Here is a 12,428-nt window from a genome sequence, read left to right on the forward strand (position 1 = left end):
CACGAGGGGCATTTTAGTCATTTCATGCCGTCCGATCTTAGGCTAACCTCTTGACGGCATAAAGACTATATAATTTGTTTTCAATTTCATCAAAATCTTAGGGATACATAACATGTTCATTATATATACTTTTGTAAAAAAAACACTTCCATCAAAGGCCTAAATGTATATATGGCTTCTTTTGTTTTTAACTTGAACACAATGACTAAATTAGGTTTAAGGCAAAAAAATATATATACAAAAAATAGCGTAGTGTATGAATACATTAACTCTATTTGGTTATCCTTTTTCCTCCAAACTTCTATTCATGTTAAAGTCAATAGATATTGTAAAACTTCTATTCATGATAAAGTGTGTATATACGTGTGGAGATGCTATTGATCCCCTTGTTGTACATCTCTCATGCTGATATTAAGACTGTTTCGCATTGTTCTTCTTCCAATTCCTGCATTTCCTTTTGTCATCATGGCCACAAATTCCCCATAATCAATCCTCCCATCCTAAAAGAAATTTGTACAAAATTATCAAATTCTTTCCAATGTTCCAATGAAAAAAAAAACGAGACAAGGGCATTCACGTCTTTTGCACAAATGATAGAAGGTCATTCACATCTTTTGTTATTTAAAGTTTTTGGACTTACATTATCTTGATCGACTTCCCTAATAATATCCTCCACAAAAAAATCAGTTATATTTTGATCAATACATGCTTGTTGAAGCTCATCAACTGTAATATATCCACTTCCATCCTTGTCAAAATATCTAAATGCTGCAACAAGATGCTCCTCCCGATCCAATTTGTTCAAGTGCATCGTTGCTGTTACAAATTCCCCATAATCTATTGTGCCACTGTTGTCCACATCAGCCTGAAATCATATCATAATAAACTCATACATCAGATAATCTTCAAAATTTTATAAACATTATTTACTACATATGAATATGATATGGCCAAAGTGAAACTTGCTTTGTATTTGGATGACATTGCTATAATGGGGTATAGGTTGTTTCAAAGTAAAAAAAGAAAAAAAAAATGAAAGTAGAATGCTATTAAAAACAAATAAATGGCTATTTCTATAACTTTCTTTATTAAGTGATTAAATAAATACTAATCTTACTGCATCCATAAGATCTTGAATCTCTGTATCCTTTAATGTTGAACCAAACCTTTTTAAACCAGCTTTGAGTTCATCAAATGTTATTGCACCACTGTTATCTGTATCCATTGACTTGAACATTTCCCTCAAACCTGCAATCTCTTCTTCTGACAAACTTTCCGCTATTACCTATCAGCATCCAAGAAAAAGCAACATACTTTCATTTATTTGTTTATCATAAGATCTAATTTCATTTCCTTTTATCACACATTGTACACTTAGCTTTTTTGTTTCCTTATTAGGGCATTGTAATTTGAAGACATTATTTTAAATTATGTACCCTTAAAGCCATCTTCTTTAACTTATTCATTGCTGAGAAATGCTTCAAACGAGAAAGAACAGCAGGATCAAGTGCTCTATCTGGAGCAACCCCATTTTCACATATCCATGGATGACCTGTTCTAATTACATCAACACATAAATACTTCCAATCCCACAAATACATAACATAAAATAACATAACACAAAACTGTTTTGTGTGTACTGGATTGGGACTAAGACTAATGTCAATGGAATAAAAGACAAAAAGAGGGACTGGTTCTCGGTCTCTTGTCTGTGTAAAAGACGAAAATGCCCTTGTCAACGTGTGTGGGAGGAAAGATAAGTAAACATACATAGGACTTGATGGGCTGTTAAGCGCTTTGAAGGTTGAGAGCATAACATCTTGTTTATAAGATCCTTTCCACTATCTGATATAAGAGGCCATGGGTCCGATTCAAAGTCAATATGAGCCTTCAACACCGCATCAAATATCCCCTGTTGTGTTTCTACCCAAAAATAAAAAATAAAAAAGTTAGGACTAAATTAGGAAAGTAACACACATATATATATAACTTAGCAGATTAAGTTTTGTCCCCATTAAGTAAAAAATAAACAATACCTAAGAGTATTATGACAAATGTCACCACATAACATACCTGCCCAAAATGGAGGTACACCACTTAGAAGTATATAAAGTATGACTCCAGCTGTCCACACATCTGCTTCAGGACCATAACTCTTTTTAAGCACCTCAGGTGCAACATAATACGGGCTTCCAACCACATCTTTGAAAATTTGACCTAAAAAAAATCATCCCATTAAATTTAATATTCCACACAAAACTCAGCAACCAATTAAAGGTCTTAGGGTAAGTTGTAAGTAATACTTTCTATTAACTTCACCTGGTTTGAAAAAAACCGAGAGTCCAAAATCAATTGCTTTGAGTGAAAAATCATCATCCCTATTAATCAATAAGAAATTTTCAGGTTTCAAATCTCTATGCATAACACCAAGTGAATGACACGCCTCAACAACACCCACAATGATCTTTGTCAACTCTGCTGCTTTCCTCTCACTATACTGACCTCTTTGAATAATCCTATCAAACAATTCTCCACCATTACAGAGCTCCATTACAATATGAACATACAAAGTATCTTCATATGCTCCCTTTATTGTTACAATGTTCTTGTGCCCTGTTAGATGGTGCATTATTTGAATCTCCCTCCTAACATCCTCCACATCCTCTTTAGAAATCAACTTCCTTTTTGAAATTGACTTGCATGCGTAGTTTATACCTGTTGAATTCTCTGTGCATAAATAGGTTGTGCCGAATTGACCTTGACCAAGCTTTTGACCTAATGTGTATAGATCCCGAATGTTGGCGGTTTTATGACCAAGAACAGAATAAGCCTGGTTGGTATTGTGGTGGTTCATGGTGGTTTCTTTAAGTAGGAATTCAGAACTGGGATTGGAGTTGGAATTGGGATCGGGAATGGAATTGGAATTGGAATCCTTTTTCAGGAGCTTTTTGGATGCCTGATTTTGAGGGTTTGAGGAGGTGTTAGATTTAGGGAAAGAAGGGTTTTGTTTGGAACTTGATCGGGGTTAGGGATTATTGGAGCTTTGATTGATTCTTGCTGCAAAAGATCCGCGACATGTATTGCCCATAAAAACAATCAAGATTCTGCCATAGTTATGAAAGTTTCAGCTTCTTTCTCATCCCATTTTATCCTCATCATATTTACTGCAAGTAAGCATAGTTTTCAACCAGTTAGACACGATATAGATGTTATTGTTGTTAATTTTACTGCAAATGAACATAATTTCCTAACAATTTTGCGAAAATACAAGCCATTCTCGACAAATTTGCTGCACAGAAACATTATTTTCTACCAATTTGCCCGATTAGCCACAATACACCATGCTATTCTCATCAATGTTTTTTTTAAAGAGATGCTATTCTCATCAATGTTACTGCAAACAAAAGTGATTTACTACCAATTTGCCATAAACATCCTAAAATTGCGATATCAACAATCTAAAAGGCAAACACCCTACCCCCAAATTGATTGTCTTCAAAATGCTATGTTAAAGGAATGAAGAAGACAATCTATTATATGCAATAGATCGGGGAAGGGAAATAATCTTGAAATTACGATGAACACATTATAAATCTTCCTAATTAAGGAAAAACCCACGTGAAGAGGACGCATGGACTGATTCTTAAAAGAGATCATATAGAAAATTTCTTGAAAATCGATTAATGAACGTTTACGGATGCATGTTACGGGTAATTAATAAGGGGAAAGGTGAGTACAGATCTAGTAAACTACCGGGTTGAATGAGGGAAATGAAAATGCCGATCACGTCAGAGGAAGAAGAAGGAAATGATGATGAATGTAGTCGTGGGTGGGTGTGTTTCAATGGAAAAGGAAATGGGATTTTTCTTGTACGAGAAATGCCGATCCTTGCTGTTGTTGCTGTTGTTGACAATAAATGAATAATGATCGGAGCGGGCGGCAAAGAAAGATTTTATGACGGAGCTGACACGCCGTCTTCTTGGCCTATTTCTTCTCTTGAGTCTTGACCTTTTACGTTTACAAAAGGGTATTAGAAATCAAATATTCTCTTTAAGTTTTCTTCTTATTCGTCTTTCTCGGTAAAAACAAATGTTAAAAACAAAAAATTTAAATTTTTTTTTTTAAAAAGGAGAGAGATCAAAGAAAAGAATTTCAGATTTTATATGAATAAAAAAAATAAATAGAAACACAAGCCAAAAGGTAAGAAATATTTAATTTTTCAAAAAATATATATACTTTTTAGTATGAGTATGTATATAAAATAGGAAAAATATGCAACGGCCAACTATGTATTACGACTTTACCCATTAAGTCTTTAAAGTTTTTTTTTTGTCTTTTAAAGAAACAAAGTGGTTTTTGTTGGGTCGATTTAGTCACTTTTGACAAAATGAAAGGGTAACTCGGTTACCCATTTGCCACATAGACTTTGACTAATCACTCTTGGTTCATATGACCTCTCTCTCTCTCTAGTTGGTGGCTTTGATGCACATTCAACTCCTACAATAATGGTTTATCCTGCCAGCCACCGATTTGTGTTATCGGAATCCGTTGTGGCCACCGGACATTCACATCCGTTGATCTCAAACGACCGGTAGGACACAACAAACGAAGCATGGGTCCAATCGATTTTAACACGGCCACCTTGTGTCGCCCAGTCGTCGGCATTCCAAATCGAGTTGTACACACCCATTGCTTGGTCTTTAGGGAGCGAGATACCCTTGTGCACAACAGGTCATCATTCCACCAATGTGTCCACCAATGCTTTTCAATTATTGAAGCAGCTCCACCGACTTACTCATTTTTTTTTCCAATCACCCACAGATTGGGAGAAAAATACCGGCTAGGAATTAAAAAAAACAATAAAAACAAAGGCAAGCCGGTAAAAAAGACCAAGCCGGTAGCCACATAAAAAGCTAGTCGAAAAAATTACCGGTTGCACTGTTCCTAAGCCTATTTGTACGATAAACAATGCTATGTCATTTAGTTTAATCTGTAAACTTATAACAATCAATAATATTATTATTTTTTAATTAGATAAAAGTATAACAAAATAGTCGTTAACTCTGTCTTTAAAAACATAAATAGATTTATATTTAGATAAAAATAATCTTTTATTATAAAAACTAAAATATTAACTTTTATCAACTAAAGGGCTTCTAGCACAGCAGTATTGAGTGTTGACATCCCTCTCCTAGAAGTTGAGGATTCAAGTATTATTGGAGACATAAATGGTATTAAGAATAGTTTAGTCGTTTTAAAAATAAAACTTTTATCAATAATTAAAAAAAAAACGTTATGTTTCCATGTAACTTTCCCCCGTGATTATGGTACTATGCCTTGTTACAATTGGCCCTTGAAGATTGGTCTTTGATAATCCATGAATCTATGTCAATCAAATTTATGTTCTAAAAGCTAACCAAATTATTATGTTTATGCCACCATCCCATGAAAAAACTTGAATCTTTATTCTTCTTCTTCAATGGCTGGAGGTACGACTAATAACCCTAGCACCAACTCTGCCAAGTTTCTTCACCATAGCCAAAGCTTTCAACTTTCCCTTCTCCACAAAAGCTTCCACCATCTTCTCCCCGATCTCCCTCCCTTTATCTTCATCATCCGTCACCGCCACCACCGTCGGCCCAGACCCACTTATCGTACACCCATATGCCCCTGCCTCCATTGCCGCCTTCTTCACATCTTCCATCCCCGGAAGCAATGGCGCCCGCCGTGGCTCCACTATTCTATCCGACGATAATGCCTTCCCAAACCCCACCAAATCTCCCTGCAATACACCTGCCACCAACGCCGCCGCCTGACTACAATTCCATACATGATCCGACATTGTTATCTCCGTCGGGAGAACCGCCCTCATCTTCTTCGTTTGTGCTTGGAATTCAGGATTCACCAACACGAAAAACAGATTCTTTTCCGGTGGAAACTTCAAGGAGATCAACTCTAATGGATCATAGCTTCTGATCAACACAAACCCACCCATGATTGCCGGAGCAATGTTATCGGCGTGATAACCGGATAACTTCGCTTCAGCTTCGAGCCCCGCGAGTATCAAATCGGATTCCTGTAACTTCCCTCCGAAAATCTCATTAACCGCAACGGCGGCGGCGGCAGCGCTAGCGGCGCTGGAGCCTAGGCCGCCTCGAAGGGGGAGACATGCATTGATGGATAAAGAGAGACCCACAGATCGGATTTTGAGCATCTTCATGACTGAGATTGCAGCGATTCCAGCGCAATTCCATAGAGGGTTTCTGCTGAGCCTCTTGGAAGACTTGTCAACGCCGTTGATTTCTGCAATTGATAATCTGCCGGGTTGGACTTGGGGGTCGACTGTGAGGGTAACGTAATCTCCGATGCCGTCGATTGCGCAGCCGAGGAAGTCGAAACCAGGCCCGAGGTTGGCTACGGTGGCGGGGGCGAATGACTTAACGGAGGTGAAAACTGGATGAGGTTCGGGTTCTAGTTTGGAAGCGACGGAGATATTGCACCGGACAGACGATGAAAGATAAAGTTGAGGGGGTTTGAATAAATCTGTACTGGAGATAGAAGAAGAAGTGGAGGCGAATGGAGGTTGATAGTGGCGAATTGCCATTTTCATTTGCAGAGATAGAGTGGATGGTCGGTGAAAGAGAAGAGGGTTTTGAGGGTTTAGAACAGGGGAAACTCAACTCTTAATAAAAAGCAGAACCAACCTTTAACTTTAAGAAATTTCATGTTTAACCCCAAATACTATTTTATGGCATTGGCCTTGTATACAATTTTAAATCTATAAATTCTTAAGAGTGTGTTACGATAAGTTACTTAGTACATTGGCCTTTTACAACAAATGAACTAGAATGAGCAATATGGGATATAGACTCGTTTTCGATCTCCTGTTTGCTTTAAAAGACGTATATACCATCATCCTATCATAAACACAATCTCCATAAAGCTTGAAAAGTCTCATCCATCATGTCAATGTTTTAATACATCGATTTAATGCGCGTTTTACAATTAAACTATACTAAATATCTTATACAACACAGATTCGAGCAATCAACTATTAACATTTTGCTCATCATCAATCTCCGCTTGAATTCGGTTTGACCTATTCCTCGAGTCAACTTCCGTACCATTAACAGTTGACCTCTCCCTCTTCCTCTTCAACTTACTCTTAGATACCTCTTCTTTCTCATCTGCAAACGATAAAAACCTCTGCAACCGCACCGACCGTGACCCCGACCCCGACCCCGTCTTCTGAGACTCCTCGGGGGTGTCGGAATCGGAATGATGTTTTCCGAACTCCCAAAGCATCATTCCGAAGTACAATAAGAGAGCGATGGAACAAGCGATTCCGAAGATGAGAAAGAGTCCCCAAAAGCTTTCGAGCTGAAGCTGGTCGGAGTCGGAATCGGAATTGGAATCTTGAGAAGCGCATGTTTCCCGTTTGAGCCAACGGTCGTGAATCTTTTGAAGCTCTCCGTTTTCGGATAATGTTAGGATAGCTGTTGACATGTCGATCGCCAATGGGGATTCCTTCGGGAACGCCTGAGGAAAGAATCACATGATTTTGACTTAACGAGTCAAACATAATAGTTTTCAAATTTGAAAATTGATACTTACAAATCCCCAACCACTTTTAGTGAACTCTTGGCCAACAATTTGAAACTGACAGCGATATGAAAGGAAAAGATCGATATAAGGTCTTTCATCAACAATGGCTGCCACAATTCCTGCCCTAAGTTTCTCTGCATATTCTTCTGGGGACCCAAGTGCCACAAGTCTTGATTGTGGGATGTTGAGTTCTTCTTTCAAGTAATTCTCTGCAAATGACCCCACCTGAAACCCGATACGTTCATTGGTTGTGATCAATGATTCGATTCCTCTTATTGAAGATGAAAGTTGTTGAACAGTTAAGATTGATGTCAAACTGGCTGTGTAACTTGAATTGATAATTAGAACCACGAAAAGCCAGATGAACAGAACCATCCGACCAAGGGTGCTCACTGTGTTTTCTCCTGAAATAGGAATGTACTTTCATTTTAAACTAATATAATTTTGATTTTTTACTAATACACAAATAAGGGTTAAATGAAAGAGATAGAAAGCAGTTGCATTTATTTGCTTATTCCAGCATCCTACTTCTATTTCTTCTTTATCTAATGAAAAATCTACCCAGTTATGATATGTACAAAGCAATCTTCACTGCTATAATTTGGATAGATTTTTCGAAATATAATGTCCTAATAAGAAAAAAAATTGAAGGTACATTGCTAGAATTGAGTAGATTCTGCAGATGAGTTAATAGGAAGTAACTTGAAAGTACATTGTTGTAACAGAAAGAAATGAAAGTAGGATGGCATAATACACAAGTAAAATAAATAATCGAAGGTTCAGAGTTTTGATGCTTACTGTGTGAGAAAAACATGGTTGACAATGTAAACCTGCAAAACAAGAACAAATGTTACAAGTTACAAAAATTGGTTGATATATATATGAAACAGTGCGTAAGCAGAGCTTACCACAAGATGGTGACCAATTGTCGCTTAGGTGGGCCCCTAAATTCATCATTAAGCCTATGTTCCAGTATCCACACAACAGCCCCAACAACAATGAAAAAAAATCCGGTGACCGCCCACATCAGCGGTGTGAAAGGCCGCATGAAAGCCCAAGCACTCGAATTTAGTTTCTTCACGGGGACCACCACCACTAACCCCGACTCTATATACGGTTGTGTAAAGTCCACTGTCTTTGTCCGGTTTGTCACAATTGCAATATCACCAACAGCAGCATCAAACACCTGAAATATTTTCAACGATAAGGATGAGGAGGAGGGTATTTACGTCTTTTACACAAACAAAAAGATCAAGACCGACTATAATAGTCTAATGTCCCAACAAAAAATTGCAATTTTTGTCCCATTGACATCAGTAGTCTCAGTCCCAGTCCAATGCAGTACAACCAGATTATGATTGTAACAACTTACATTCGAAGCAACGTTATGCACAAGATCGCTGTAGCTCGGGTTCTTATAACCATCTCCAAACTTAATAAACACATAAGGAACCGGATATGGAATCAACTTTATCGCTGCGATGAAAACATCAATGCTAAATCCATGAATATCATGTGAACCATTGACTTGTGTAACAAATTTTTTGAAACTAACTCTCAATGGAACTCCAATCCGTAAGGGCCTTCCATTATTTGAAAACTCCCATCCCCGAGGCTTATCTTTCGTGTTCCCGGGCCATATTATGGTTCCCAACCGTTGGTTTAAAGAAGAACGGTTCGATGGTTTTGCATAAAGTGGCTCGGGAGCCCTAACCGTTAGCCCAGAGTGGTTTGACCAATACCCGACAACCCGACCCTGGTTCCCAACTATGTTGATTACATCAAACGAAGGGTGCACTAATGATTGGTCCGGGTTGAACCAAAACGGGCCAGTTAGGCCCGTCATATTCGTTTCCAATAACTTGGCCCGTACCCGTTTCCCGCCATCAAAAAAACTAAGTGCTCCAAAATTTAAACCTTTCACCACTTTCAACCTCGAATCATTCGAAAAAGAAATGCTTCCACCTTCGTTTAAAAACTTGTCAACCGCGTATGCAATCATCCAAACCGTATCATAAGCGTATAAACCATACGGGTTCAACCCGATCGACCCGTTACTCAAACCCTTCCACCGCATTACAAACTCTCGTTTCTTCTCCGTATCCGGTGTGTGGGGCCGGACTGTGAGAACACCGTGTAAAAACAACGTCTCATTTCCGGAAATGCCCGTGGAATCCAAAACCGTAGACAACCAAGTGGTTGCAATCCAGACGTACCCTTTTTTCATCATCCCGAGCCTCTTGGCGGTTTCGAAAACCGAAAGCCCGGTTTTCGAATACGTATTTACGATAATAACCCTAGATTCTAATGCCCGTACTTTAAGCAGTTTGTTGGTTAGATTTTGTGGAGATAATGAGGAGTCGGGTGTTAATGCTGCTTTATAGGAGATCTTACACCGCCTTGTGGAAAGTAGGTCGCCTAATGTGGATATGCTATTACGGAATTGGTCGTCATCGGTGAATATTGCGGTTACTTCTCGATAACCGAAGTAGGTTACCATTTCGGCGATTGCAGTCATTTGGTAAAGGTCGTTAGGGGAGGTTTGGATGAAATACGGGTATTGAAGAGGTGAAAGTGAAGGGTCTAATGCTGTGAATGATAAAAATGGAACGTGGAGTTCGTTTGCAAGATGTGAAAGTACATGGGCCATTACTGAACTTTGTGGACCGATAACGGCTACGGTATCAATCTCCATGTATCTCAATGCTGAAAATCATAGTTATTAAAGAAAGAACTTGTTAATGGAGAGTGAAGAGTCTCTCATTAATAAGATCCAATTTCTCATCGTATTCTTTTTCTTATTAAAGCATTGTACTTTGAAAATTTTTACCAAGTTATAGCATTCTACTTTTAGTTTTTTTTTGTATTTTGAAAAACAGTGAAAATTGCTTTGTATTTGGATTACATTGCCATAATTTGGTAGATTTTTTTTAAAAAGAAAATGAATCGTAGGATGCTGTTATAAAAAAATGAACAAAATACATTTTTATTTCTTGCATTTAATCATAATATCTAATATGCTCACCAAACATTAGACACTAAAAGCAATTATTGCTACCACCTAAAATCACTATAATCAAACAATCACTTTCAAAATTGACATCCGAACAACCCCTAAAATTTCAATATAAGAATCATGAATTTTTAAATCTCCATCCCGATTTCTTTTCTTTTGCTGTGCGAATTTTGCCACTAATTTCTAATTTCAAAATTATTATATTTGAAGTTGAAAAAATAACTTTACCACCGACAATGCTGAGGAAACCACTGAAGTTTGCATCATGAAATGAGAGACTCAATCTTCTGCCTGGTAAAATGGAGGGATCAGAATTGACATCGTCTACAGCAGTCTTCATGGCAATCGTTGAAACCTTCCCATTAATGGTTTTAAAGTTTAAAATGGCTCCGATGTTCACAGTATCGGTTTCAGAAATCACAAATAAGAAGCTTCCAAGAACCAAAATCAACACCACCCAACTCCTCATGTAGACTAACATAAGGGTTGTTTGGGAAATCAAGATAATCATCATAGAGGGTGTGAAAAGAAGAGATTTTTAGGCATATTGTAACGAAAAGGCGACAAGAGCCCTAAAACGCACAAACCCTTCAAAGAAAGTTAGCATCTTTTACGGAAAAGCACACATACCCGTGTCTGTGTGTATGCAAGAATAAGTGGACGCAAAAATTTTGCATATGACATTTGAAAAAAGGAAGTGAGGTAGCTTTCGATGAAGAAGAGACTGTGAGTCTGTGAGTGGAAGACCGAAATGTTGAGGGTGTCGGGGTTAATGGAGGGGGTGAAAGGGAAGAAGGGCGGGGGGTTCTTGTGCCCATTTGCAAGAAATCGTGAAGATGTATTTGAAAAAGAGAAAGATTTGGATGAGTTGTTGTTGGTTAGATTCGCACAATTTTAGTGGAGTGAAGGAGGACTCTGTTGTCTTCCTTTCTGGTTTCCTTCTTCAGCAGTTTCCTTCTTTGACAGGTTCATACTTTCCTTTTATATAACCTGTCTATACAATAATGCAAGGAGAATGTTGTTTCCCCTTTAATGAAGTTTTATAATCAACTTGAAACTTCCATCTCAAAAAATGCCCAATATGGCCCAACTTTGGCTTTTTCTTTATCCTTTCTCATGAAATATTAGTCATTTTTTTTATCCTTTCTCATGAAATATTAGTCATTTTAGGGTATTAAATTTATTGCCTAACATATTCATAACGATTTCATACACGCAACCTGTTCGTTAAAGTTATCCCAAATACATGAGGAGGGGCACTATAATAAGAAGGCTGGATTCCCGTTAATTTGATTATTAATGGTTTAGTGGTACATCACCATTTACATAAAGAGAGGTATATAATATTTAAATAATATTTAAGAATATGTGTATTTGTTGATGAAAATCATTCAAATTACATGTATTTGTCGGATAAATTTTACATATTTGAAATAAATTATGTTTCGTTATTATTCTACGCCATCTTCAGATTTGAAGTTTTGTGCGTCTTCATGTGTAGGGATGAAATTTAGAACCGGAAAACCGGACCGGAACCGGAACCGTTAGAACCGGAATATATAGAACCGGTTCCGGTTCCGGGTTTAAAAAATGGCTTTATCCGGGTTCCGGGTAATCCGAGTTTGAGTCCATCGGGTCCGGGTAAACCGGGTCTAAAAACCGGAACCGGTGTTTGGAACCGGAACCACTTTTAGGATCGGAACCAGTTTTTGTGAAACGTTTAAAAGATGTATATCTCATTCGTTTCAACTCCGATTGACATGCGGTTTTTTCCAACATATAGTTTAGAGTTTGTACATGATTTTAG

General features: G+C 37.7%; 2 protein-coding genes and 1 pseudogene across 3 annotated transcripts; all 3 read right to left on the reverse strand.

Annotated features, from left to right (window-relative positions):
- Positions 1–215: 215 nt before the first annotated feature.
- LOC145107495 (calcium-dependent protein kinase 5) lies at positions 216–4,013 on the reverse strand. Of its 2 annotated transcripts, none has more exons than XM_079044386.1 (8): positions 3,754–4,013; positions 2,320–3,164; positions 2,074–2,217; positions 1,771–1,923; positions 1,437–1,552; positions 1,118–1,285; positions 641–865; positions 216–500 (listed from the first exon to the last, which is right to left on the reverse strand). In XM_079044386.1, exons 2-8 carry the CDS (start codon positions 2,852–2,854, stop codon positions 375–377), a joined length of 1,467 nt encoding a protein of 488 aa, XP_078900512.1. In that variant the 5' UTR covers positions 2,855–3,164; positions 3,754–4,013; the 3' UTR covers positions 216–374. The 2 variants fall into 2 exon arrangements, with proteins under 2 accessions (XP_078900512.1, XP_078900513.1); XM_079044387.1 differs by lacking the exon at positions 3,754–4,013 and adding an exon at positions 3,619–3,671.
- Positions 4,014–5,244: 1,231 nt separating this feature from the next.
- Positions 5,245–6,642, reverse strand: LOC145107496 (homoserine kinase pseudogene; annotated as a pseudogene).
- A 276-nt stretch (positions 6,643–6,918) lies between these two features.
- LOC145107497 (glutamate receptor 3.2-like) lies at positions 6,919–11,646 on the reverse strand. The gene is made up of 6 exons (XM_079044388.1): positions 10,850–11,646; positions 8,978–10,311; positions 8,514–8,791; positions 8,404–8,435; positions 7,615–8,009; positions 6,919–7,539 (listed from the first exon to the last, which is right to left on the reverse strand). Exons 1-6 carry the CDS (start codon positions 11,133–11,135, stop codon positions 7,048–7,050), a joined length of 2,817 nt encoding a protein of 938 aa, XP_078900514.1. The 5' UTR covers positions 11,136–11,646; the 3' UTR covers positions 6,919–7,047.
- Between the last annotated feature and the right edge of the window lie 782 nt (positions 11,647–12,428).

This window comes from Lactuca virosa, chromosome 4 (genome assembly GCF_052849685.1).
Source record: "Lactuca virosa cultivar CGN04683 chromosome 4, Lactuca_virosa_CGN04683_v6, whole genome shotgun sequence".
Taxonomy (NCBI): Eukaryota; Viridiplantae; Streptophyta; class Magnoliopsida; order Asterales; family Asteraceae; genus Lactuca; species Lactuca virosa.

Coding starts and splice junctions, on each gene's coding strand:
- LOC145107495 (XM_079044386.1), bottom strand. CDS start 2,854: ATGAACCACCACAATACCAACCAGGCTTATTCTGTTCTTGGTCATAAA. Junction 1,924..2,073: donor TGTACCTCCATTTTGGGCAG/GTATGTTATGTG, acceptor ATTTTTGGGTAG/AAACACAACAGGGGATATTT. Junction 1,286..1,436: donor TAAAGAAGATGGCTTTAAGG/GTACATAATTTA, acceptor GGATGCTGATAG/GTAATAGCGGAAAGTTTGTC.
- LOC145107497 (XM_079044388.1), bottom strand. CDS start 11,135: ATGATGATTATCTTGATTTCCCAAACAACCCTTATGTTAGTCTACATG. Junction 10,312..10,849: donor TTTCCTCAGCATTGTCGGTG/GTAAAGTTATTT, acceptor TATGATTTTCAG/CATTGAGATACATGGAGATT. Junction 8,010..8,403: donor AACCATGTTTTTCTCACACA/GTAAGCATCAAA, acceptor TTCCTATTTCAG/GAGAAAACACAGTGAGCACC.